At 37.8% G+C, this 22,687-nt stretch overlaps 1 protein-coding gene across 1 annotated transcript in view; it reads left to right on the top strand.

Moving 5' to 3' along the window:
• SYNE1 (spectrin repeat containing nuclear envelope protein 1) overlaps window positions 1–22,687 on the top strand; it is a 246,498-nt gene that overhangs the window by 161,256 nt on the left and 62,555 nt on the right. Inside the window, exons 97-113 of the mRNA XM_017739429.1 lie at window positions 1–47; window positions 1,828–2,019; window positions 6,218–6,349; window positions 6,940–7,046; window positions 8,046–8,196; window positions 9,008–9,142; window positions 9,305–9,460; window positions 10,282–10,491; window positions 11,792–11,893; window positions 13,608–13,727; window positions 15,197–15,397; window positions 16,587–16,760; window positions 17,188–17,319; window positions 20,023–20,219; window positions 21,160–21,292; window positions 21,670–21,852; window positions 22,646–22,681. Coding sequence (XP_017594918.1) covers window positions 1–47; window positions 1,828–2,019; window positions 6,218–6,349; window positions 6,940–7,046; window positions 8,046–8,196; window positions 9,008–9,142; window positions 9,305–9,460; window positions 10,282–10,491; window positions 11,792–11,893; window positions 13,608–13,727; window positions 15,197–15,397; window positions 16,587–16,760; window positions 17,188–17,319; window positions 20,023–20,219; window positions 21,160–21,292; window positions 21,670–21,852; window positions 22,646–22,681 — 2,408 coding nt within the window. The remainder of the gene's footprint in view (window positions 48–1,827; window positions 2,020–6,217; window positions 6,350–6,939; window positions 7,047–8,045; window positions 8,197–9,007; window positions 9,143–9,304; window positions 9,461–10,281; window positions 10,492–11,791; window positions 11,894–13,607; window positions 13,728–15,196; window positions 15,398–16,586; window positions 16,761–17,187; window positions 17,320–20,022; window positions 20,220–21,159; window positions 21,293–21,669; window positions 21,853–22,645; window positions 22,682–22,687) is intronic.

The raw sequence follows: 22,687 nt of genomic DNA, 5'->3' as shown, positions 1-22,687 counted from the left end.
CTGCTGAGGAGCCTATGGACATGGAAGCACAGCTGGTGGACTGTCAGGTAAAATGTTAAGACCGTTATTGAGTTGAATAAGCCAGCATATTTGTGGAGAAGTTTCTGAGCTCCTTAGCATCTTCTGTATGCTCAGTTTGCTTCCTCAAAGATTTGTGAAACAAAATATAGCCTGTTCTTAATTTCTCATTAGAGATTGCGAACAGCACTTTAGAAAGCCCATGTGAACGTAGCAGCAGGAAAACAAAATGTCCTGACTGCAGGAAGATTTGAAGTTCTACATCTTTCAGATGTAGTTTTGTTTAGCTTTAAAGGCATTGTATTTGCTTCACTTACTGTTTTTGCTCCCCTCAAGCTGGAGCTGTTGAACAGCTCACCTGATAGGTATGAAAACACCTGCAGTGTACTTTCCGACACGTCCTTTTCCAGATGAAGAACATACTGGCAGTAGCAGTGATGACTGGGATAGCGTTGTGTTTTCTTCAGGAATAATCCTTACATACATGCAAAAGTAAAGGATAATCATCAGTATTTACTGGTTTTGTATCTTGAAGATTAATCAACTCAGACTACCTGAACAACTGAGGAAAGACATGTTTCTGCAATAAGAGTTATTGCAAATACTTCTATTAACAAGACTTGGATCAGTCATAACATCCAGGTTCTCAAATCAGTGGGAATTTTCCATTTTTAAATGATAGTTTAGAATTGTATAATCATTATAATTAAAATTACAAAAGAGACAAGAGAAAGATGGACAGAAGATCCCATTTCTTATTCAAGAATGAGGATCTCAACTATTTTAGGGTAAATGAGAGTTAAGTTTCATACAAGTCTGATGAATTTTCACTGATAACGCTTCATCATTGGAGTATTCAGTCTGCTTAGTCTCAAGAGTTCTTTCATCACCTGTCCTTGAGAGTCTTTTGTTGTACATAGATAAACCCTGGGAACTTTAACAAAGCAGTATTTTTTTTAATATAGTCTGTAGGAAACTCAAAAAGAAAAGTTAACTTTGTGGAAAAGTGAATACTGCTGTTCTTTTGCTGCTTGTTAAAATCTTAATGCAGTAAGTTCTATGTATTTTTTTCCACTTTTTAGAGAATCTACCAATCTTATTCTGGACACATTTCTTCAGGAGAGATATTTGTAAGTTCATGCTTGACAGTTGCTATGGAAGCAAAAGCATTTGATGTCAGGCTAGGTTTTTGAGCAAGACTTGCTTGAGCCTTGAATCTCTAATACAGGAATGGTTAATGGAATGTCAGGGAAGTAGTTTTTGAGAATAAACATTCCAGAGATTTGTCACTTTAAGTCTCTCTTTAGACTAAAGAGGATTATACAGAAATCCTTAAGTCTGTCATGCACCAATCAGAAAGAGCAAGTAGTGAGAAGAGAAGCTTACCAGCACAGCCAGAGCAACACACAGTAGGAGGTAGGAAGCACTTGACTGCATGTAAATGAAAGAAGAGCAAAGAAGTAACTCTGGCTGTGTGCTTCATTTCTTGTCCTTCATGGATGTCAGTCTAGCTTCTTAGTCATCCTTACCTTTAATATGCAAATAAAGAGCATCTCCTCTACAACAGATTACTTGTTTCAAGTAAATTTTAATTTCCTATTTTGAAAAAGGTTGCAAACTGAAATGGCAAATACAAACATTTGCAAGCATATTCTAGAGGACTCTGAATGAGACTGGAAGGCAAAGCAATGATAATCTGACTTGCTCTTATCTGGGCAACGGGTGAGGTAGGCCGCAGGTCGTCTTGCCCAAAAACGTGACAGGTGGTGGAAAATGTATGAATTTGGGTCTTTGTTTTTGCTGCTGCAGAACATGTTGGTTGAAATAGAACAGAAGGTGGTAGCCTTGTCAGAGCTGTCTGTGCACAACGAGAACTTGCTTATGGAAGGGAAGGCTCACACCAAGGACGAGGCAGAGCAGCTGGCTGTGAAGCTCAGGACGCTGAAGGGCAGCCTTCTGGAGCTGCAGAGAGTGCTCCATGACAAACAGATCAACATTCGGGTGAGTGGCTCTTTCCAGCTGTTTTCATGGTGGGCAGGGGTTTGGGGATTTCATAGCAGGTTTATGCAACTGGGAAGAAGACTAAAAGTTTTGTGCTGAATAGCTTGAGTTATTAATCTTCAGTTAGTACATGGAATTATAATTCCAAAATAAAAAACTTCCTAGAAAGCTTTAGTTGATCATTTTCAAGTTAACATTGCTTTATGGTAAAACTATCCTAACCTCAGTATCTTCACTGAGGACAATAATGAAATAGATAGATGATTAGCTTGGTCTGGATATACTCTATTCCTGTTTCCAGTCCTCCCCCAACAAAAGAATGATCCTAAATATGTGCTTTTTTGCAGTGTGCACAACACAGTGAACAGATAACATACGGGAACATTTTTAATTATGGCTAATACTTAGTGGCATCATTATACCAAAAAAAATATTTTATAAAAAAAATTCATTTAACCTCCATCTTGCCCTAGGTTTCTATTCCTAGCAGCTTTGGTCTGCTTGTTGCCACTAATTCGTCATATTTAACAGTTACTTTTGGTCATTCTTTAGGTCAAACTAGCATGTGGAGAACCGAATACATACAAGAAACCCAGCCATGTAATGTGACTGACTGGTTTTGAATTTGCTTGCCCTGCTGTGACTCCCTCCTCCCCCTTTTCTTTTACTTCTTTTCTTGGCTTTGCTGTTCAAATTAAACATGATAAGCTTCAAAGATTTCTGGCTTGTAATGCAGATTAAAGTCTACTGAGAGGTTAGCTTGAAAAGTCACTCGATGTTCTAAGAACTATTTTTAGTCCAAAGCAGCTGAATAGCTTTAAAACTTAACACAGTTTCAGAAAAATAAAGAAATAAAAAAGAAAGGAAACCCCCAGGTATTTGTTCCTATTGCTTCTAAGATGAAGTAACTTTAATGTTATTCTTGCATATTAAACCTCATGAGTAGGCAAGTGAAAAGTAATCGACAGCATGTAGGCACATGATACTTCGTTCTCATATATTACCTGTGAAGTGAAAAGGCATCGCAGAGTTTTTTTCTAAATTTTAAAATATTTTTTAAAATTTTAAATGGAGCAGTGTGATTTAGTTTACTTAAACTCTTAAAACAGAATTTTGGATGGTTTTCTAATTTCTAAAATAACAACAAAATAATTTCCAGATGTAGGATATGAACCAGTTAAGGTGGTGCATGAATGCAAGACTCAAGTTTCTTTATGAATTTCAAGCCTTTCTTTGACTTCACTTACAGATCATGTAAGATAATAGACATAGGCAGTAGAACATCTTCTAATCTTCACTGAGCAATTTTTTTCAAATGAGGAGTTCTATAATGTTGTTTTCCAAACAATGGACTGAGGCCAAGAGCATCAGATGCCCCAAACAGTATCCACTGCCACTATAATTCTGTTCTATTAACCCTGAGAAACATTACAAACTAACAGCACTGTTGTTCATGCATGTAAAAAACTCAGACTTCTACGTGTCTCCAGATGTTCTGATAACCTTGTAATTGCCCAGAGTCATAGACCAGCCTCCTCCCAAAAGAGGCTACCTCCCAAGTGGCCCCGAAAGGCTATTATAAAGACTGAGCTATATTTTCCTTAAAGCATATTTCAGCCTGTTGCTCCTGTGCACAAGGCTTTTTAGGAGTCAGTGTGAGATTCTCTGACTTTCTTGGAACAATTTCAGTTTTCTTCTGATTTTAGTTAATGAATGTTACTAATGACATAGAGAAGGTGACTTGGAGACCATCTTCTTTATGAATAAAATAAAGTAGTGAAACTAATCAGAAACATGCTGGAACAGGAGTGTTGCAGACTATACTGTCTCCAAAGGTGGCGCTTTGAAACACACACAAAATACTGTGTCTGTTACTGTTTATTCTCTGGTTTAGGAGCAGTGAAACTGAATAGACTCCTTAAAAAACAAAGAAGTAGAATGGATTCTGCAGTAAAAAAAACCCCAGCAAAACAGATAGTGTTTCTTTACTTTTTATTACAAAGGATGTGTGGGGGAGGAATGACTCGTTTCACAAGAAAAAGCATGCCTATAATTCTGAAATCCTTTGAAAGATCAATTTCATCGCCATCTTCTTCAGGGATTTTCCATTTATTTTTGTGCTAGGCTGGACAGTACCCATGAAAGACAGGTTCAAGCTTGTGTTTCCCTGGCTGTTTAAAGGCAGTGTAATACAGTTCCTTCAGACAAACTTCAAATGAAAATGCAACAGTATTTTTTTCAAACTTACATTCTGTAATTTGACAATGATGAAGTCTGGTTCACAAATACTCTTAATCTAAAAAGTATGCAAAACAGCATATTTTCAAAACTTCATTGCATCAATGAATGCCACAATCCTTTTTACACTCTTTGCTATTGCAGGCACTATGAGACTGTTATTTATATGTCCTAGTATAATTCCACAATTGTAGCCTCTCAGTCCTCTTCCCAGAGAAGAAGGGACCCAAAATGTAACTGAGGTCAACCAGTCCACCCAAATGCAAAGAAGAACTAGGTACTGTTCTCTAAAGAAATTTACAAGTTGAATAGCTATAGTCTCTAGAGTATATAAAATGAAGCAGATGTTTCTCCGCCCACGCACAATTTACAGAAAAATTGTCTAACTTGTAATAGAAAAGCTAAAATTCCAAACCCTATTTACCTCTCACATATTATTTTCATTGCCCAATCTGACTTTCTGTAATAACATCGTTCACACTCCAACTATGTCAGCTTTTCTATAAACTTGTTCCTACAAAGTAAAGTATCACAGTTTACCTGCAAACTGAAACCTTAGTAAAACAAAGTTATTTCATAAAGCAAGGGCTCATGGTTCTTTTCCAGCTCCAGATACTTCTTGCTTGTTTTGCTCCTCTTAATAGTTTATATCCTCTAACACTAATCAGTCCTTTCAACTTCAGTACACTCATCTTTCCCCAAAATTAAAATCTTACACCTGACTTCTACTGCTTAGCAAAACTCTGCTGTTTCAGTGGCTGGTGCCAGGGACACTGGTGGCAGAGGTCCATCTCATTTGTTGGCATAAGGAGCACCGGGTGAGGCAAGTAGGATTTCCACACTCACCTTCTGCCCTACTGGTCCCTGTCTGATTTGAGAAACGTCCTCTGAACACACAGAGTGTCTGTGTTTTGGAGAGCCTGTTGTTGAACCATTTGGCACCCTTAATCTATTTAGAATAAAAGTTGAACCATGGGTGTATTACGAATCCTTAAAAAATGAAATGGACAGACAAGGTGGGAGAGGTATTAAGCCCCAGCTTTAGATCTTGAAGCTTTCAAAAAACCCAAAAACGTACAAGCTCTACAGTCATCATATGACTGCAAGTAATATTAAATAAATCCAGAGAGATGTGTACATCTAAGTAGCCACACCTACAAGTCTGTCTCTAACATAAGGCCAAGCATGCTAAAATACCTACATTTGAATACATTGGCTGCTAAAATTATTTAAAATTGCAGCCAGCATGGAAGAAGTTGATAAAACGTTTTTTTGAGCTATTAAGGCATTTGTTCTTTTTTGCATTGCTTACACAGAAAGCCTGTCTAATCACTCATGTTGGAAAAACATAATGATAGAAATATGAATGGAAGGAGCTACTGCTTTTGCTGTGCTGTTCTAACATTCTGTGGTTTGATCTCTCTTACTTTCTCTGCTGTTCATATCATGTCATCTGCTGTTTACCCAGTGTGTTTCTGCTGAACATAAGAGTTCTGTACTTATTGATAAATAAATATGGACCAGAATGACAACCAGAATTTTCTCTTTTTCAATTAGACAAAAAAATTGCTTTTATTAGGACAAAAACAAACCTGGCAGAAACAAACCACTGAATCCCCGCATTGCCAGCTAAAGTTGCACCCTCCTTTACAGATCAAGGGTGATTTTTAGAAGCAGAACAGTGTTTAGAAACACATCAGTCCATGGTCTCTGACCTCTGGTCTCTGATTCTGCTAAGTGCAGTAATGGCTGTTTATTTTTACATTTTCAGGGATGCTCTTCTTTCTAGAAGCCAAAAGCCAGTAAAAGTCAGAAATCTAAAGTCATTGCTCACTTCAGAATTTATGTGAGCCATCAGCTTGGGAGGTGGGAGATGGTTTTGCACAGATGAGCTGGACCTGCAATCTCTCTAACAATGCAGGAGATTTTTTTAAATCTTAAATTATCTTTCTTAAAGCAGGGATCTTTACAAGAAAAGGAAGAGAGTGATCTGGACTTCGTTTCCTCACAAAGCCCCAGTGTTCAAGAATGGCTGGCACAAGCAAGAACTACTCGCTCCCAGCAGCAGCAGAGTACCCTGCAGCAACAGAAAGTTGGTGTTTTGCATTTCTTTTACTCCCATCTTTAGATTGCACTTAATGCCATAGCTGAGCCACTCTTGTTAATATTTCCACTGAAATACTAATTTTTAAACTGTTTCTTACTCACTGCTTTTGTAATGATGCATCTGAATTCACTGTCTCATATCTGTAACCGTCAGGCAGACTAGACTTCCTGGGTGATCATGGTCAATTCGCTTAATCACTCTATCCTTCTTTTGTCCATCAGTAGAATAAAATTGAATCAACCCTTTAAGTTACTCTAAGGAGAGATGATAATATTCAAAATAATAACTTGGCCTTCATAGAAGCAAAGATACACATATTGTTGTGTTGCATGATATGGAGATATTCTCACTAGAATAGGTTCCAGAAACTGCATGGCATTAGTTAATTAGGTCAATAATCCAGTTTATGTACCCAGTTTTTCTGTGTTGGCTGGAGATTTTGGACCCCTTTTGGTATTCAAGAAAACCATTTCAGACGTAGTTCAGCTAACTTTGCATGAGAGTTAAGCAAGGTAGACATATTCTTCCATGACAAAATCAGTTTGTTTGAGATTAGTTCTGGTTTTTGTAACTAGGAGCTGGAACAAGAGCTAGAAGAGCAGAAGAATCTTCTTCGATCTGTAGCATGCCGTGGAGGAGAGATCCTAACACAGCAAAGCTCTGTTGAAGGCCCATCCATAAGGTTTGCTTTCATGTGTTGTTCTGAAAAGTAAATTTCTGAAGCTGTGCTTTGTCATCCTTATGCTTGCATCCTTCTTCTGCTCTTAGTCCTCTAATTTTTGTTTTGTCATTTTTATACAGCACCTAGGGTACTGGAATACTGATTTGTAATTCAGGGGTCTGATAATACAGTTACACAAACTGTTTTGTGGTAATAGATCACCTTCAGCATTTAGAAATACCCTTTATTCTTACTAGCAGGCATCACACTATAATTAAAGACTAGTGGGACTCATTAGACAAGGAGTGGATCAGTTACTATAACTTTATGCACCAGCACTGGTGCGTGAATCACATCTACCTCAAACATTGGCATCTGCCATTGTAACCAGATCTTCCCAGATGAGATACTCTGCTTAATTTTATTTTTACTGCAATTAGCAAGTGTTTTTCTTCTTGAAGCCTTCATTCTACTGCCAGAAAGTACTTAACCAGTCTCCTTCTGTTTGAGGCTTCCTTCTGTCACGTGATGGTATGCTATAGAAGTAAAGAAAAAAAATCAAACAGAAAATTCTGAATGTGATTAACTGTTTACCAAAGCTAAACTCATATGCTTGTACTCCATTGAAATATCTCAGTGTGTCTGACATTTTGAGAAAGGAGGTGAGGAAGGAGTCAGATAAAATATTTATTTTAATTCATGCTTTGAACCAAAACCTCTTTATAGGTTACATTTCAGTGTAGTATATGTTCAGTCTGGTTTGGGGATTTTTTACTTATTTTGGGTACTTGAAACTCTAAACACTTTCTTAAAAAGTACATTTTATTCCATCAGACAAGAACTTCTTGCTGTTCAAACCAGCCTTTGTCTTATTATCTGAAAAACAAAACCAAAACCAACAACTCAAAAGCTTTGAAAAGTAGCACTTAATGTAAATGTAGAATTTCCTAATGGAAAATTATAACTTTAAATGATTATAACTTTTGCATTTCTTAAACCTTTATGCATCTTCTGATTCAGTGAGAAGCCTGATGTGCTCTCTGAAGAATTAGTCTTAGAAGGCGAAAAGCCATCCTCTGAAGAACAGATGAAGAGGAAATGGGAAAGCCTAAACCAGGAATTCAGTACCAAGCAGAGACTTCTCCAGAAAGCTTTGGAAAAAGAACAGCTGGTAGCTTTTTTAAATTTCTCATTCCATTTTCTCTTTGAAAGCAGTTGTTACAACAGGAGGTACAATATGTAGATCCATTAACGTGCTGTAGTTAATACATGAGATACGGAACAATTTATTTTTGTGACCCCTTTAAAAACTGTTAAATATTGGCACCAGCACTGCTCATGTTCAAAGTGATTTGAATTGCACTACCATCAGGTTAATGAACTAGAAAGGAAGAAAGAGCTCAGACAAAATGTTTATCTACTTATCTAACTCAGGATAATTCTGTAACACATCATCCCTCTGGAATTGATCAGTAGCCTGGCAACCACTTAGAGGAAAACTGTTATTTTCAGTTTGAATTTGTTGGTTATACGCAATTCTTGATCTTAGTGGATAAGGAATTTCAGGCACAAAATTTCTACTGGAAGAAACAGGGATTCATGAATTAAACTGGGGACAATCCAAAATCTATATTAACATATATCTTCCATTTTATTGTTAATAAACCCAGACCCACTCTTCTTTGTATAACACTCTATTAATCAGCTTCCAAAGTTCTAAATACCTTGTATTATTTAAACAGTAATTAATTATACTTTTGGTAAAAACCAGTAATTTTTAATTCTGGCCTACAAGTATTTATCCTGCATTTCTAGTGAACCTCCTGTTGAGCAATATTTATTTGAAATATTCATGACATGGAGCTTTTGTGGGAGAACCATGAGCATTAGCTGGTGATAGTCTCAGTCAGCAGGGAATCTGTACAGCTGAACTTTGTGCCCTGCATATGGTAGATGCATCCTAATTGGTACTTGTCTCTCAGCAGCTTTATAGCAGACCAAACAGACTGATACCTGGAATGCCTTTGTATAAGGAGGAGACACAGGATGAAGATAAATCCTTAGTGTCACCAGTATTGGTTGAATTGAATCAGGCCTTTGAAGATGTCTCATCTGAGGTAATTTTCAATTGTCTTTACACCTGTCCTCCAGCAAAGCCACATTTACAGTGAAAACTCTTCCAGCTGTGACCTGGAAATACAGGCCTTTCCCAAATAATTAGAAGTTAGAAAGACTGTCTTGTATTTCTATTCTGGACTTCTCTGGTTCCTTTTGCCCAGGCTGGACGGGTGGAGGAGACCCTGCATCTTGAACAGAAGCTGTATGATGGTGTCACAGCCACGTCGGTGTGGCTGGATGGTGTGGAAGAGCAGGTCTTCATTGCCACAGCCCGGTTGCCAGAGGAAGAAACAGAAACATACCTTTGCAAGCAAGAGGTAAGGAATCCGTGAGTAGGACTTCCTTTCAATTGCCCATAAGTGTGCATTTTATGTAGTGTTTAGAGCAGAAGTATTAGACTCCTGGATAAGTGGCATGTCACTGACATAATCTCTATGTAACTGCAGCATTCTGCAGCTGGCCGTGTTGAGAATGATGCGGAAAGCATGGACTCTTTCTTCTGTTTAGCTTCTTTTCTAAGTATTAGCAAACACCACATTGTCAAAATTGAAACAAAGTGAAAAAAGAGGGAGGAATGCTCTGGGATATAGAAACAGTACAAGTTCATCAACGTTAATTAGGGGTGAGAGAGGGGAAGAGAATCGAGCGGTGGCGGGGAGAGAGAGGCAATAGGACAAGGGAATAACTGTTTTCAACTGAAGAGGATAGATTGAGACGAGATATAAGGACGAAATTTTTCAAAATGAGAGTGTGGAAATGCTGGAGGAAGTCACCCAGAGAGGTGGGGGATGTTCCCTCCCTGGAAACATTCAAATTCAGGCTAGAGAGGGCTCTGAGCATCCTGATGTAGTTGAAGATGTCCATATTTGATTCAGGAGGGTTGGACCAAATGACCTTTAATCCAACCCAAATGTTTCTATGGCTTTACATCACTTTGTTCCAGTGCTTGTTTTCCTTGGAGCAGTCTGTTATCTTTTCACTGTCAGAGGTTACTGTAGCTGCCATCTTTTTCTAATGTGTGTGTATACCAACAATGTAAAAAAGTCACTACATCACTGCAAAACTGAAAAAGTTTATGGCAATGTTTTCCTGCTTTCCAGAATGTCTGATTGTCACTTTTGTTTTTCTATTAAATTAGTCTCTTGCCAAAGAAATCAAAGACATAACAGAAGAAGTGGATAAGAACAAGATTTTGTTTGCTCAGATATTTCCTGACGGTAGTGATAATAGGGTTATTATAGAAGACACTTTGGATTGTCTCCTGAGAAGACTGACCTTACTGGAGTCAGTGGTAAATCAGAGATGCCATCAGATGAAAGGGCGGCTCCAGCAAATTGTCACGTTCAAGGTATGAGGCCCAGGTGATGAAATTAACAGAGGTATATGTCAAATGGAGATATAAACGCTGTGAATTTTTGGTACCAAATCAAAAGAACAAGGTTGTCACAGATTTTTTATTGAAAAATCAAACTTCTCAGGCTATGCAAAATTTGATCCTGTAATAATTACTCAGAATTTAAACTCTCTGCTAGAAGACCTCTACAACTCATGCAACTACTGTAAAGTGATAATCATTCCATGCTGTCTCACCCTACTGGCATTACATAAAAGGAAGTCTGTGTTGTGCAAATGTGAAGAAATGATTGTAAGTGGAGAAATGTGCACTTTCAGAAATCTTTTCAAACAGAGTTCAGAAATGCTTTCAGATCTTACTTGGTCTCTACCTTATCTCCTATCATTATTATTATCATTATCATTATCATTATCATTATTGTTATCATTATCATTAATAATACACTTCAGCATGGTTTATTTTTAATTTAAAAACCCATAAATTTTAAAATAAAAAGATTCCTTGTGTCTTTAGATTAGGGTCATCTTTTCATAGATTGTTACTACTGGATTTCCTTCCAAACTCAGTAATCTTTCCTCTGTGGTCACCATTTTTCAATGAAAGACCTTCCTTTGCTGATGACAGTGAAGTTGATTAGAATTCATTGCATTATTCTTACAGATTTTTGGTATTTAAAATAATTACTGAATGTAAAAATAAATAAATAATCAGTAATGATTTCTGAAAGTCTCAGAAGAATGTGCTGATAATTTTCTGTTGGGATGAATGCAATAAAAAGATAATTGGTTGTATTTCAGCAAGTAATATTTATGTGTCTGGTCTGATAAAACATTCTAAAAGTTGGAGCTTATGGTTAGCCCTGTAATGTGTGGGGGCCTTGTTTACTTATGTGTTATATTTGCTCAAGTCTGTAATTAAAACAGCTTGCCTTAGAAGGTAAAACCAAGCTTGTTTACAGTCATAAGTGGTTGAATAAACTGCTCAAGAATAACATGTTTTTGTTACATGAAGGTAATGACCCTTGGTAATTAATGATCTAATTGGAAGGCAGAAGCAGAAGTGCATTCACGGGTTATGTTTTGAATAGGAGTTGCTTTAGCTCATAGTTTTCATAACTGGATTTTCAGCAATGTTAAATTCTTTGCACTGGCTCATTATGGCACTTTTCAAGTGGGTTCTATGCTGTAGTGCTGGCCATGTAACAGTTGATGATTTAAACATCTTGCAACATGGAATATTTTTCAGTTGTTTTGTGCTGCGATTGGCTATAATCTGTTGGTTTTGTCTCCTGTAGAATGATCTGAAGCTCATGTTTACATCGGTGGCTGATAACAAATACTTACTTCTACAGAAATTAGCAGAGGCAGCTGACAGACCAGAAACAGAACAAATGCAGGTACTACCACATACCTGTCACTTGGGGAGAGGGGAAGAGGTGAAGTTTTTATCCAAAGTATAAATGGATTCTAGAGAACAGTTGCTTTTAATGGAACAACAGATGTATTCACATGAAGTATAGGAAAATGAGTACGTCCGAGAGTGTACTACACATGTTTGTAAGTAAATAAAACAAAAAGGCACAACAACAAAAAAACCCTACCAAAAGAGTCTTTCTTATCTCCCAGCTCACCCAGTACCTAGTTATGCTTATACTGGACAGTATTTGAAAGAAAGAAAACTTCAATAAACAAAACAGTCCAAAGTTTAGCTAAATTGTTTGGCTATTAAACTTCGTGAAGAACTGAAGGCACTTTCTTGCTCACTGGTTTATAGTCATGTCTTTAATGTTAATAATTTTAATTTAAGACAGTAATTATTATTTCTTTATCAGGAATGGCCTGATGAATAATTAATTCTATGAAAAAGTATATCCTGTTTTCTTTCTTCTGTTTTGCCAGTGAGAAAAATGAATGAAGTATGCTAAGGGCTACTTTTTATACGTATTTGTTGTTACTGATGCCTGGTGCCAGGAATGGAAGAAACTTAACCTTTCAGCTAAACAGAAGTACTGGACTTTATATACCTGGCATTCAAATTTTGAAGGAGTTTATGTCTCCTGTATGAAAAAGAGAGATTTCACTGTGTCTTTCTTCTCTATCTTGTGATGCCAAACACTGGCAAAAATTTATTTCCTGTGTGATTAATTTAACTACCGACTAGGAAAACAATTTGGTAACCAAAGCAAGTGAAGTTATTTGTTTCCAAAAAAATCTCCCTTGGCTGATAAAACATTCAAACTTAAAACCATTGCTGTTTGTTCAATATGTGATTAGGAAAGTAGAAATAAGGCCCTTAATCAGCTGGATGACTTTAGTTGCATGAGGTGAAAGTTTAGTGACTGTATTGTGCAAACTCCATCTTACTGGAAGGCAGGAGTTCTGCTTCACATACATAGTTAAAGAATATTTGGATAGGCAGCTTCCAAGAAAGGGCCTCAACAAAGTACTTTTAAGTACAGGAATCTACCTCATGCTTTTAACTTTGTTATAATCCGCATATGTTACTTCAGCAGAGACCTAGGAAAGCTTGTGACTTCCACTGATAAAACTCATCATCTGCAGACACTTGGAAATACCAATCTGTGTTCTTAAGTTGCAGTTTTCCAAATGAGAAAAGGGAGCTACAAGTCTTTTTCCTTGACAGTAATTTTGGCCCCAGCTTGGTCCTGAAAGGGACCTATGCACAGCTCTTTGCTTTCATACATGGGTTCTGCTGTGATGGTTGTTTGCTTGGAATGACTGTTAATAAAAATAATTCTTTAAAAGACATTGTTGCATTTGAAAAAAAAAAAGTATTTTGGGCCTCTATTGTATAATTAAAAGCATGGAAATTTACAGAGATGTTTGGTATGAAAAAATACCAAGAATAGTATTTTATATGATACTAAAACAGCTTCTTATTAAAAAATAATAATGATATGCTTATTTAACTTTAAGAAAAAAACTGGGCTCTCCCAGCTTTTAATTCATACATTTACTTCATAGCATCCTTTAAAATTTCAGCACATTGAAGGTCTGATTAGCACTGCAAGCAGAAAAGAATATGATCATAGGCCAGCTGCACTAGTGTTATTAAAACTTCAAACTAAGCAATGTAATTTTCATATACAGGTAATACTGCAGGCAGAAGAAGGTTTAAAGGAACTAGATGCTGGAATCAATGAATTAAAGAAGCGTATAGACAAGCTACAAATTGAGCAACCTTCTCTACAAGAATTGTCTAAGATCCAGGTATGATTCATTAGTTCTATCCTAGACCCGTCCATCCTATCACCTGTGATACCAAAGGAATGCTCTTTTTTATTGTTCATAAGGCAGTTTAGGAAAAGGGATTTAAAAGCATTTAAGTGTGTATAAAAGATAATGTTCTCTTGTTCACCTAGTTTTTCTATTTTTGCCTCTTCAGATTTCCTGACATCTGTTATTAGCAGTATTAATTGTAAAAATCTGCAAAACCATGTTTTCTGTCAGCTCTTTTCCACTTTGTTTTCAAACACATGAAGTGAAACATAAATTTGTCTGCTGGGGGTTCATGCCTGTTCTCACCAGTGTCTCATGATCTCCAGTTTAGTACTGTCTCACGCCTGTCATTAAAAGAAGGAAGGGGGTAAAGGAGGATATAGGGTGAAGTAAGACCTGAAACTGGAGATGTTTTGCTTTTTCTAGAACATCTCTCATGTAAATACATGTTGGCAATTGATATACAACTTCTATAAACCTGTTGAAAATCCTTTTTGAGCAGGCTGGTGCAGGGAAATGCTTGAGGAAATATCAAGGAGAAGGTTTATGACTGAATTTTATAATTTACAATGATCTAATAATAAATTGGAAGCAAATAAAACAGCTGAAACTGGACCATAAACTTATTAAGCCAACAAGACAGTGATACCAATTAAAAAAAAAAAAGACTAAGAAATGTGTCTTTTGCCCAGTTCTTTATCCCTTTGGTCTTAGCGCCTCCTGCTGGTTTGTTTGGGGCTTTTGGTTTTTGTTTTTTTTTTCTCTCAGATGATGTCCCGTTATGTGCCCCCTCTCCTTCATTTCAGTTTTTAGAAAAGCCTTCCTTTTTTCAGTTGTGTTTCTCACATTTTTCTGTGAGAAATGTTTAAAGCCAGGAGAGCCAGCTACAGTCTGAGGGTGGGCACCTTGTTGTAGCACTGGATGATCATAGGGATATTTTGGTTGTTGGAATGTCTGGTATAGATCAAAAGTATGGGCTTGGTTTGGTTTTTGCAGTAAGTTACATGTATCTTGCTTGTAAGATTCTGGGGGAGGAGAAGGAAACAAAGCTGGCTTTGAGATGCCTATAGTCTGTACCCATGATGGAATCCATCCAGTCCTCTGCATTATAAAAAGTAAAATGTAGACAGCATCTGCATTGCATGGTAGTCACTGTTTTTTGATGCATTAAGCCGAATCACCCTACTTCTTTGCTACTTACATTAAGCCTTAGGGATTCTACTAACTTTTGTGTGAATGCATGCACTTGAAAGAGTTGCAGGTCTTGCTTATTTTTTCTGCCTTTAAATGGTGTGATGTTAATTTATCAGTGAAGTCAGTACATCTGCAAACTCTTTTTGAGTTGGAAATAAATGTTATTCTGCTAGTATTCACAGAGAGTACAGGGACAGTGAGGTTGCTTCCAGGAAGACATGTAAGGTGTGAAATAAGAGTCACCATTGCTGTCCTTTGCCCCCTAGGATAAGTATGATGAGCTGCTGATGATCATTGGATCCAGGCGGAGTGATCTGAATCAGAATATGGCTCTTAAGAGGCAGTATGAGCGGGCTTTGCAGGACCTGGCTGACCTGGTAGAAACAGGCCAAGAAAAAATGGCTGGTGACCAGAAAATAATTGTTTCTTCTAAGGAAGAGGTTCAGTTGCTGCTTGAAAAACATAAGGTAAGAAACTGGGACATGTTTCAGGGCTAGTAATGACTCGTCACAGTTTAGCCCCGGTGGGAAACTAAGTACCACACAGCTGCTTCCTCACTTTCCTGTTCCTTTCATGGGGAGAAGGAGGATGGGAAAGAAAAGGTAAGCCTTGTGGGTTGAGATACAAATACTAATACTAATAGCACTAATAATAATAATAATAATAAAAATAATAATTGAAATAGTGAATATAATTGTAAGGGAAAGGAGAGAGAGAAATAAACACAAGAGAAATAAATAAGTGATGTACAACATAGTTGTTCACCAGCTCCCCCCACTTTATATACTGAACATGATGCTCTGTGGTATGGAATATCCCTTTGGCCAGTTCAGGTCAGCTGTCCCTGGCCATGTTCCCCCCCCCCCGGCTCCTTGTGCACCTCCTCAATGGCTGAGCGAGGGAAACTGGAAAGTCATTGACTTGGGGTAAACACCACTCAGCAACAAACAAAACATCAGTGTGTCATCAACACTGTTCCCATAGTAAAGCCAAAACACAGTGCTGTACCAGCTACTAAGAAGAAAATGAACTCTATCCCAGCCAAAGCCAGGACACTTGTGAAGAGCAGGTTGCTAATCTACTGTTCCTAAGGATTTGGGAGCTTTTCAGAATGGTGGGCCAGACTGTATTTTAAGTTGGAGCCAATGAACTGTTCTGACAGACTGAGTTTCAAATGATTTGTTGAAGGTGAACCCAGGTAGATTGCATTTGCTCCCTTACTGTAATAACAAGTTCCTAGTATTGTCCTTTCAAGCTACATAGCAATTTCATCTACCACTCCATTTATTTTCAACAGAAATTTACATTTGGTAAAAGCACCCCCAAATATGACAAGTATTTCCCACACTTTCATTAGGCAGAAATTTTTGGGGGTGTTTATCTGATTTAAGCTGTTTTTGTTTATGGAATGAGGATCAGGATGGCATTTGAATGGAAAGAATGACTGACTCCTTTCTTTGAATAGACCATTGTCCTCTTTAAATTGTGTTGGACTTCATGAAATGTTGTGAAGTGAAAGGTTTGCCTAATTCTATGTCTTTAGATACTTGATTTTACTGCTTATGCCTTAAAATGTTGTTTTAGTGGTAATGAATTGAGTAACAATTGCACTTTTTCTTTTCTATTCTCCCTCTCCCTCTCATCCAAATTTTTCAGGAATATTTTCAAGGGTTGGAGTCTCACATGATCCTGACAGAAACACTTTTTAGAAAGATGAGTAGCTTTGCCCTCTTGAAGGAAACTCAGTCACATTCAGAGATAATGACACATGCTTCAGCTGTATTAAAGCTGGCTCATAAACGAGGTGTGGAGCTGGAATACATTCTAGAGGTGAGAATTTCTGTGGTCTTTTCTGTGCTTCCATTGTGATCAACCACCAGGATTTTCTGTGGTGTTGATTTCCTATGCTTGGACAGAATTGATGAGCATCAGTCCGTTTTGTCATACACACAAAGCACTGATAGACTACATGCAGTCTTTCTATTTAACTCTTGTGGTGGCACAAGGTTTGTTCCTGTAAGTTTAAAGAGCTTAGTTTTAGTTGGTAGGGAGAGCATGACAGTTTTATCCATGTATTCTAACCAAAAGTTGAGCTTGCCACAGAGATGGTGTGTTTTTACCAGTTTGCTGGACATTTGTATGGTTATTTCTGTACTTTTACAACCATATAACTGTAGGATTTCAGATCAAAAAAGAAAAGTAATAAAATTTCTAGCTACCCAGATTCACCGTATACATGGATAATTTGTGCTTGTAGACCTGGATGCATCTGGATGAAGATTACCAGGAACTCAACAGACAGCTGGAATCTGTTGAAGGAAACGTCCCCACTGTTGGTTTGGTGGAAGAGACAGAGGACAGGCTTACAGACCGGATTATGCTTTTTCAGGTTGGTGCTTTGTAGACATTCTCTGCAGAAAAGAGGGGTTAAAGGCATCTCTGACGCTCATCTAGTCCAGCCTCCTACTTAAAGCACTGTTGTCATGGGCTGGATCAGCAACAGCTTTGAAAACCTCAGAATATGGAGATCCCACAGCTGATGAGGAGAACAGTTGCGGTCCTGCACCACCACTACTATAAAAAGTTTTCTGTAATGCCCAATCTGTATCATCAACTTTCAGCTTGTCACCAGTGTCCTTTTTAAATTGTGTGGTACTACTGAGGAGCTATCATCTTTTTAATTCTACTCCAAATAGCTGTAGGCATTTGTTAGACTGGCCCTTAGCCTGCTGTTTGTCTAAAGCAAGCACACTTCCTTCAGGCTCTTCGCAAAGGGCATGTGCTCTAGGTCCCTAAATAACTTAATAGTTTTACACCAGACCCTGATTACTTTCCTCAGCTCGGTGAGAGACAGGGTCAGAGCACAATCAAATGGAGTAGGCGTGGCCTCATCAGCACCATCTAGATGAGGATAGTGAAATAACTTCCTTTGGTTGCGTTCAAACAACCTGCTATAGGCCAGTGCTGTGGCTTGCCTTATAAGCTGCCAGGTTAAATACACTACCAATTTCCTTCCTAACCTGTACTGAGAAACATGGCTAGTCAGCCCAGGGTGCAGAAGTTGCACTTCTTGAGCCTCCCAAGGTTTCTGCTGTCTCCAACCTCAAGTTCAGTAAAGTGTGTCTGGAATCAGTCTGCCATTTTTTGTCCCAGCCAGTCTTCCTATATTAGTGTAATCCACAAATTTACTGAGGGAGTGCTGTCTGCCATGATCCATGCCATTAAGATGTTGAAGATATTTGGGATAAAATATCAACAATCTCTGGGGAACTCTGCCCATTGCAACGTGCCAGCCAGGCATCAAGCCTTTGATCACTAGCCTTGATTACTAGCTGGTAATGCAGCTCATTTCCACCTGACAAAACAGTCCATTTATCCAGTCGGAACTCTCTCTGCTGCTAGGGGAGGGTCCTGTGGGAGATGGTGTCAAAGGTCATACTGAAGGCTGTCTGATCCACAGAGACAGTACTTTTGTCATAAAAGGCTGGCAGTGAGTTCAAGCTGAACACTCCAGATTACCTCTTGGTCCTTTTTGTCATTGAAAATGGAATCCAGGAGGATGTGCTCCATGATCTTTCTGGAGGCCGAGGTGAGGCTGAACAGCCTGTGGTTCCTCAAATTGCCTTCCTCCCCAAATGCAACAAGTAGTTTAAATACAGGTTTTCTGCCACATCCTGTTTTTTTGGTCTAGTGTTTTGTCTTTGTCTCCTTATACTAGAAACTTTAGTTGGGGATTTTTTGTTCTCTTGTTTTTTTTACAGAAAAATGTCTGTCAAATTTTTCTTGAAAATTGATTTTGTATTGTTATCTTTCTTGTTACTTTACCAGACAGCTTTCTGCTTTTCCAATGGTTATGAGGACACTTAAGCAATCTGTTGTGTGGAGGGCGTTGTTTTGGTTTTGTTTGGTGCTAGGCATTGTTTGTGTTGGTCCTGACCCTAAATTAGTTTTCTTCTTTTGTTTTTCTTTTCAGTTACATAAATTAGGTTGTTCAAATCCAGATTCTTGTATTCTGATATGTCATAGATTTTATTATTTGGCCACATTTAGGTTAATAATCCATCATAATAAATTTTTTACTATCTTAGAATTTTTTTTAAGCCACTGTCTCAGGTTTTTTTGTATATATGTTATATCTAAGTACACACACAGACTCACACATCTTCAAAGATAATTTTTTTAATCTATTAGAGCTCTACTTTTGTGAAAGAGGAAATAAGAGTGATAGGAAGTTCATGTACTCACTACATGACTGGTAGTTTTGTACCTTTTATATTCAGATTACTTTCATCAGAACTGAAAAATGGGAATGCATGTACATTTTACACTCAAACTTAAACCAATGTACCGATTTTTTTAAAATCCATACTGTTTGTGTAATGATAGTGGAATTTGGCAGGTATATCTGCCCACATGTACAAATTCTTCACCCATCCACAAATCACCATTTAAATTAAATCTGTCTCAGTTGCAGGTTCATTCTGGGTAATAGTATTAGCAGCCTTTACTTTTTCATAACCCTTTTTGCTTTCTTGTGCAATTAAAATTGGTCTCTGTGTTCAGGGATTTGGATGGATGGGGTGATGTTCTGTTTTGTAGCCAAGAGGAGCAGGAGGGTAGATCAGTAAAAGAGTGAGATGTCCAGAGAGCTGAAGATTGGCATTGAAAGGGCTGAAGAGGGAGCCACTGTTAATAATTTGATACTGGACATCTTTAACTTTCGTTGCAGTAGATGGTAGGTTTTCAGCAGATGGTAAAGTAAGTTCTGGTATTTTAATCAATTTCTATCGGAAATGGTGTTAACCCACAGAGGTTCTTTTCAAGTGTAAAATATCTACATGGAGGAGGAATTCATCATAAGGAGGAACCAACAGACATTGACATGATTGGGTTTGTGGCAACATGTTCAGCTTTTGAGCAGAGTGCCTGCATGATGGTTCTCAGGGAGTTCTAGAGCTGGAGCAGAGGAAAAAATGACATGTGCTGTGTTGACATTGGATATGCTACAAAATTCAGCAAAAGGAAACTAAATGTTGAAGAAGTGTGGTAGCAGAGACCTGCAGTTGTCTAACCATCTCCTCTGTCATTACAGCATCTGAGATCTAACCTGACTGAATACCAACCTAAATTATACCAAGTGCTAGATGATGGGAAGAGGCTCCTTTTTTCTGTCAGCTGCTCAGAACTCGAAGGTCTACTGAACCAACTGGGAGAACGCTGGTTAAATAACACCAGCAAAGTCACCAAGGAACTTCACAGGCTGGAGACAATACTGAAGCACTGGACAAGGTAATGCTGATGTAATGGGCAATATAAAGTTCTTCACCTGTGCTGTTCAGGTTGAAGCCATTCTGGACCCAGAACTATTAGATACAACATTTAAAAGAAAGTACTTCGAGAGGTATGTCATAGTTTGACTGCTCTTCTGCTCCGTAGAAGTGCTGTTGTACTCTCTCATTTGTAATAAAAAATGTAGCAGATAGGAGTTGGTGTGAGGAAATTAGAAAATACTTTTTTTAGATTATTAATTCAGAAGCCCTGTGTGTATACAAGTTGATAAGAAAAGTTGTGTGCTTGCTGGGTAACATAAGTAGACTCAGCATGTTCTAGTGGACGCATTGCAGCTTCTGGGTTCTTGTGGGTCTCTGTGTGTCATTGCATATATGGAAGGGAGCTTTTGCTACCTTTACTAATGTTCATATGCTACTTTTGAAATTATCTAATTGGTGTAAAAGCTTTGTGAATCCCTGGCTTATGTGTGGACACTCTAATTCTGTTACCTCATTAGTCACTTGGCATGTGAAATTATATGGAGATGGTTTATGAAAAAAAAAGTTAAGTTTCTGGTCTGAGATAATTTTTGGTAAAGATTTAGGAAGACTGAGCCTTCTAATGGAAATTAAGTCTGTTTATGTGCCTTGGGTGGGGTTACAGCTTGTCCAAAGAGGTTTGTGACCTATTTACTGTCCTTCATTAAACCTTTTTTATAAAGGCAAAATGAAGGCTCTGTTAGAAATTGTGAGCATAGTGGCTAAAACAGGAGCTTCCTGATACTGTGCCTGCCCGTAAAATTAAATTACATTTTTCTGAAATTTGGTAAAGAAAAAGTTTTTATTTTTATTTCAAATCTGGCATTCAGTATCTTCCTCTAACATATGGAGGAAAGACCGCTCAGTTGGAAGCAAGAAGTGGCAATGACTGTTTTAGTCTTGTTCAAACATCTTCCCAGGTATCAGAGTGAATCAAATGAATTGACACAGTGGTTACAGTCTGCAAAGGAGCGACTTGAGTTTTGGAGCCAGCAGTCTTTGACAGTTCCTCAGGAACTAGAAACAGTTCGAGACCACTTGAACTCCTTTCTGGTAAGTTGTTCACGGACCTGGGACACTTATTTCTCTCTAATTACAAATAAACAGTTGTTTAATCAGATGGTTATACTTTTTCTCATCATTGATGAGTATGTAGGTAAGCTGTTCCTCAAAATGGTGGTGTGTATGGACATTAAGCACTTCTTTGCTATATGCAAGGTTTGTAAATCTTGACGATTCTGAAAACAGAAAATAGTTTTATGACTGAACAACATTTTTATCCTTGCTTAGCCTGAAGTATAGATGATGAATACTAATAGAAAGTACATACTTTAGAGGGAAAGGAGGATATTCTTAGCGTTCTGAGGCAAAACTCTAAGTAAAATAAAAAAGTACTTCATTATTTCCACAAAAAATGGTTCTGCTTACAGGATTTTTCAAAAGAAGTGGATGCTAAATCATCACAGAAGTCTTCTGTCCTGAGTACTGGGAACCAGCTCCTCAGGCTTAAGAAAGTAGATACAGCTGCATTGCGTGCAGGATTATCCCACATTGAAACCCAGTGGACAGAGCTGCTCACACAAATCCCATCAGTACAGGAGAAGTTGCACCAGGTAAGAAAGCCAGGGATGGCCTTTGATATTCCAGAAAACTCAGACTGTACAGTTGGCACTGCCTAGTTGCTTCCTTTCTCAGTTTGTCCATGTGAGGAAAGATAGGAAAAAAGTCATTCCTGTTTTATTGTGGGAATACCTATCACTGTTAATTTCAGACTTTCATAGTTATATTGGTTAAATTTTAACCAAAGAACATGTACACATAAGGGTTTTTTCAACATGTTGGTATGCTTTCTGGAAAAAGGGAATTCACATCCTTGTGCCTTCTCAGGTTTGGATAGTGGTTTTGTTCAAATTGAATAGGTTAGGTTCAAGTCTGTGAAAGACAAAATAGATGTAAAACCATTGTTCATGATTTCTGTTAGTATGTGGAGGAGCAGGAGGCTTTTGGTTGTGCAGTTTTGGGGTTTTAGTGCTATAATACTGAAGTTAGAATTACGCTGGTTGAAAAGTTGACTTAGTTTTCGCTTACTAGGAGGTTATCAGTGTATTGCTTCAGTTTATATCTTAGAATGCTCTCGGAGTTAGTAACAACGTGATTTAGGGGGAGAGAGGAAGAGTAACAAATGTTAACTGAGTCTGTGATACTAAACAAAGCAATGTCATTCAGTAGTTCTTGGAATTGTCTTGTAATACAAAATATATTATGTCTACCTAAAAATGTCATAGAACACATTCCTGAGTAACTAAATGCAGGCAAGCAGTACTGTATCAAATATGAAACTGTGTTAATGCAAAGCAAGGAATTCTTATCCATTTTCTTCACAACATGATTCTCTTATCTCAACAGCTCCAGATGGACAAAATTCCTTCTCGCCATGCCATCACTGAA

The sequence above is a fragment of the Corvus brachyrhynchos genome, unplaced genomic scaffold (genome assembly GCF_000691975.1).
Source record: "Corvus brachyrhynchos isolate BGI_N302 unplaced genomic scaffold, ASM69197v1 scaffold14, whole genome shotgun sequence".
NCBI classification, from domain to species: Eukaryota; Metazoa; Chordata; class Aves; order Passeriformes; family Corvidae; genus Corvus; species Corvus brachyrhynchos.
The sequence above is the reverse complement of the archived record's forward strand: the minus strand, read 5'-3'. Positions and strand labels throughout refer to the sequence as shown.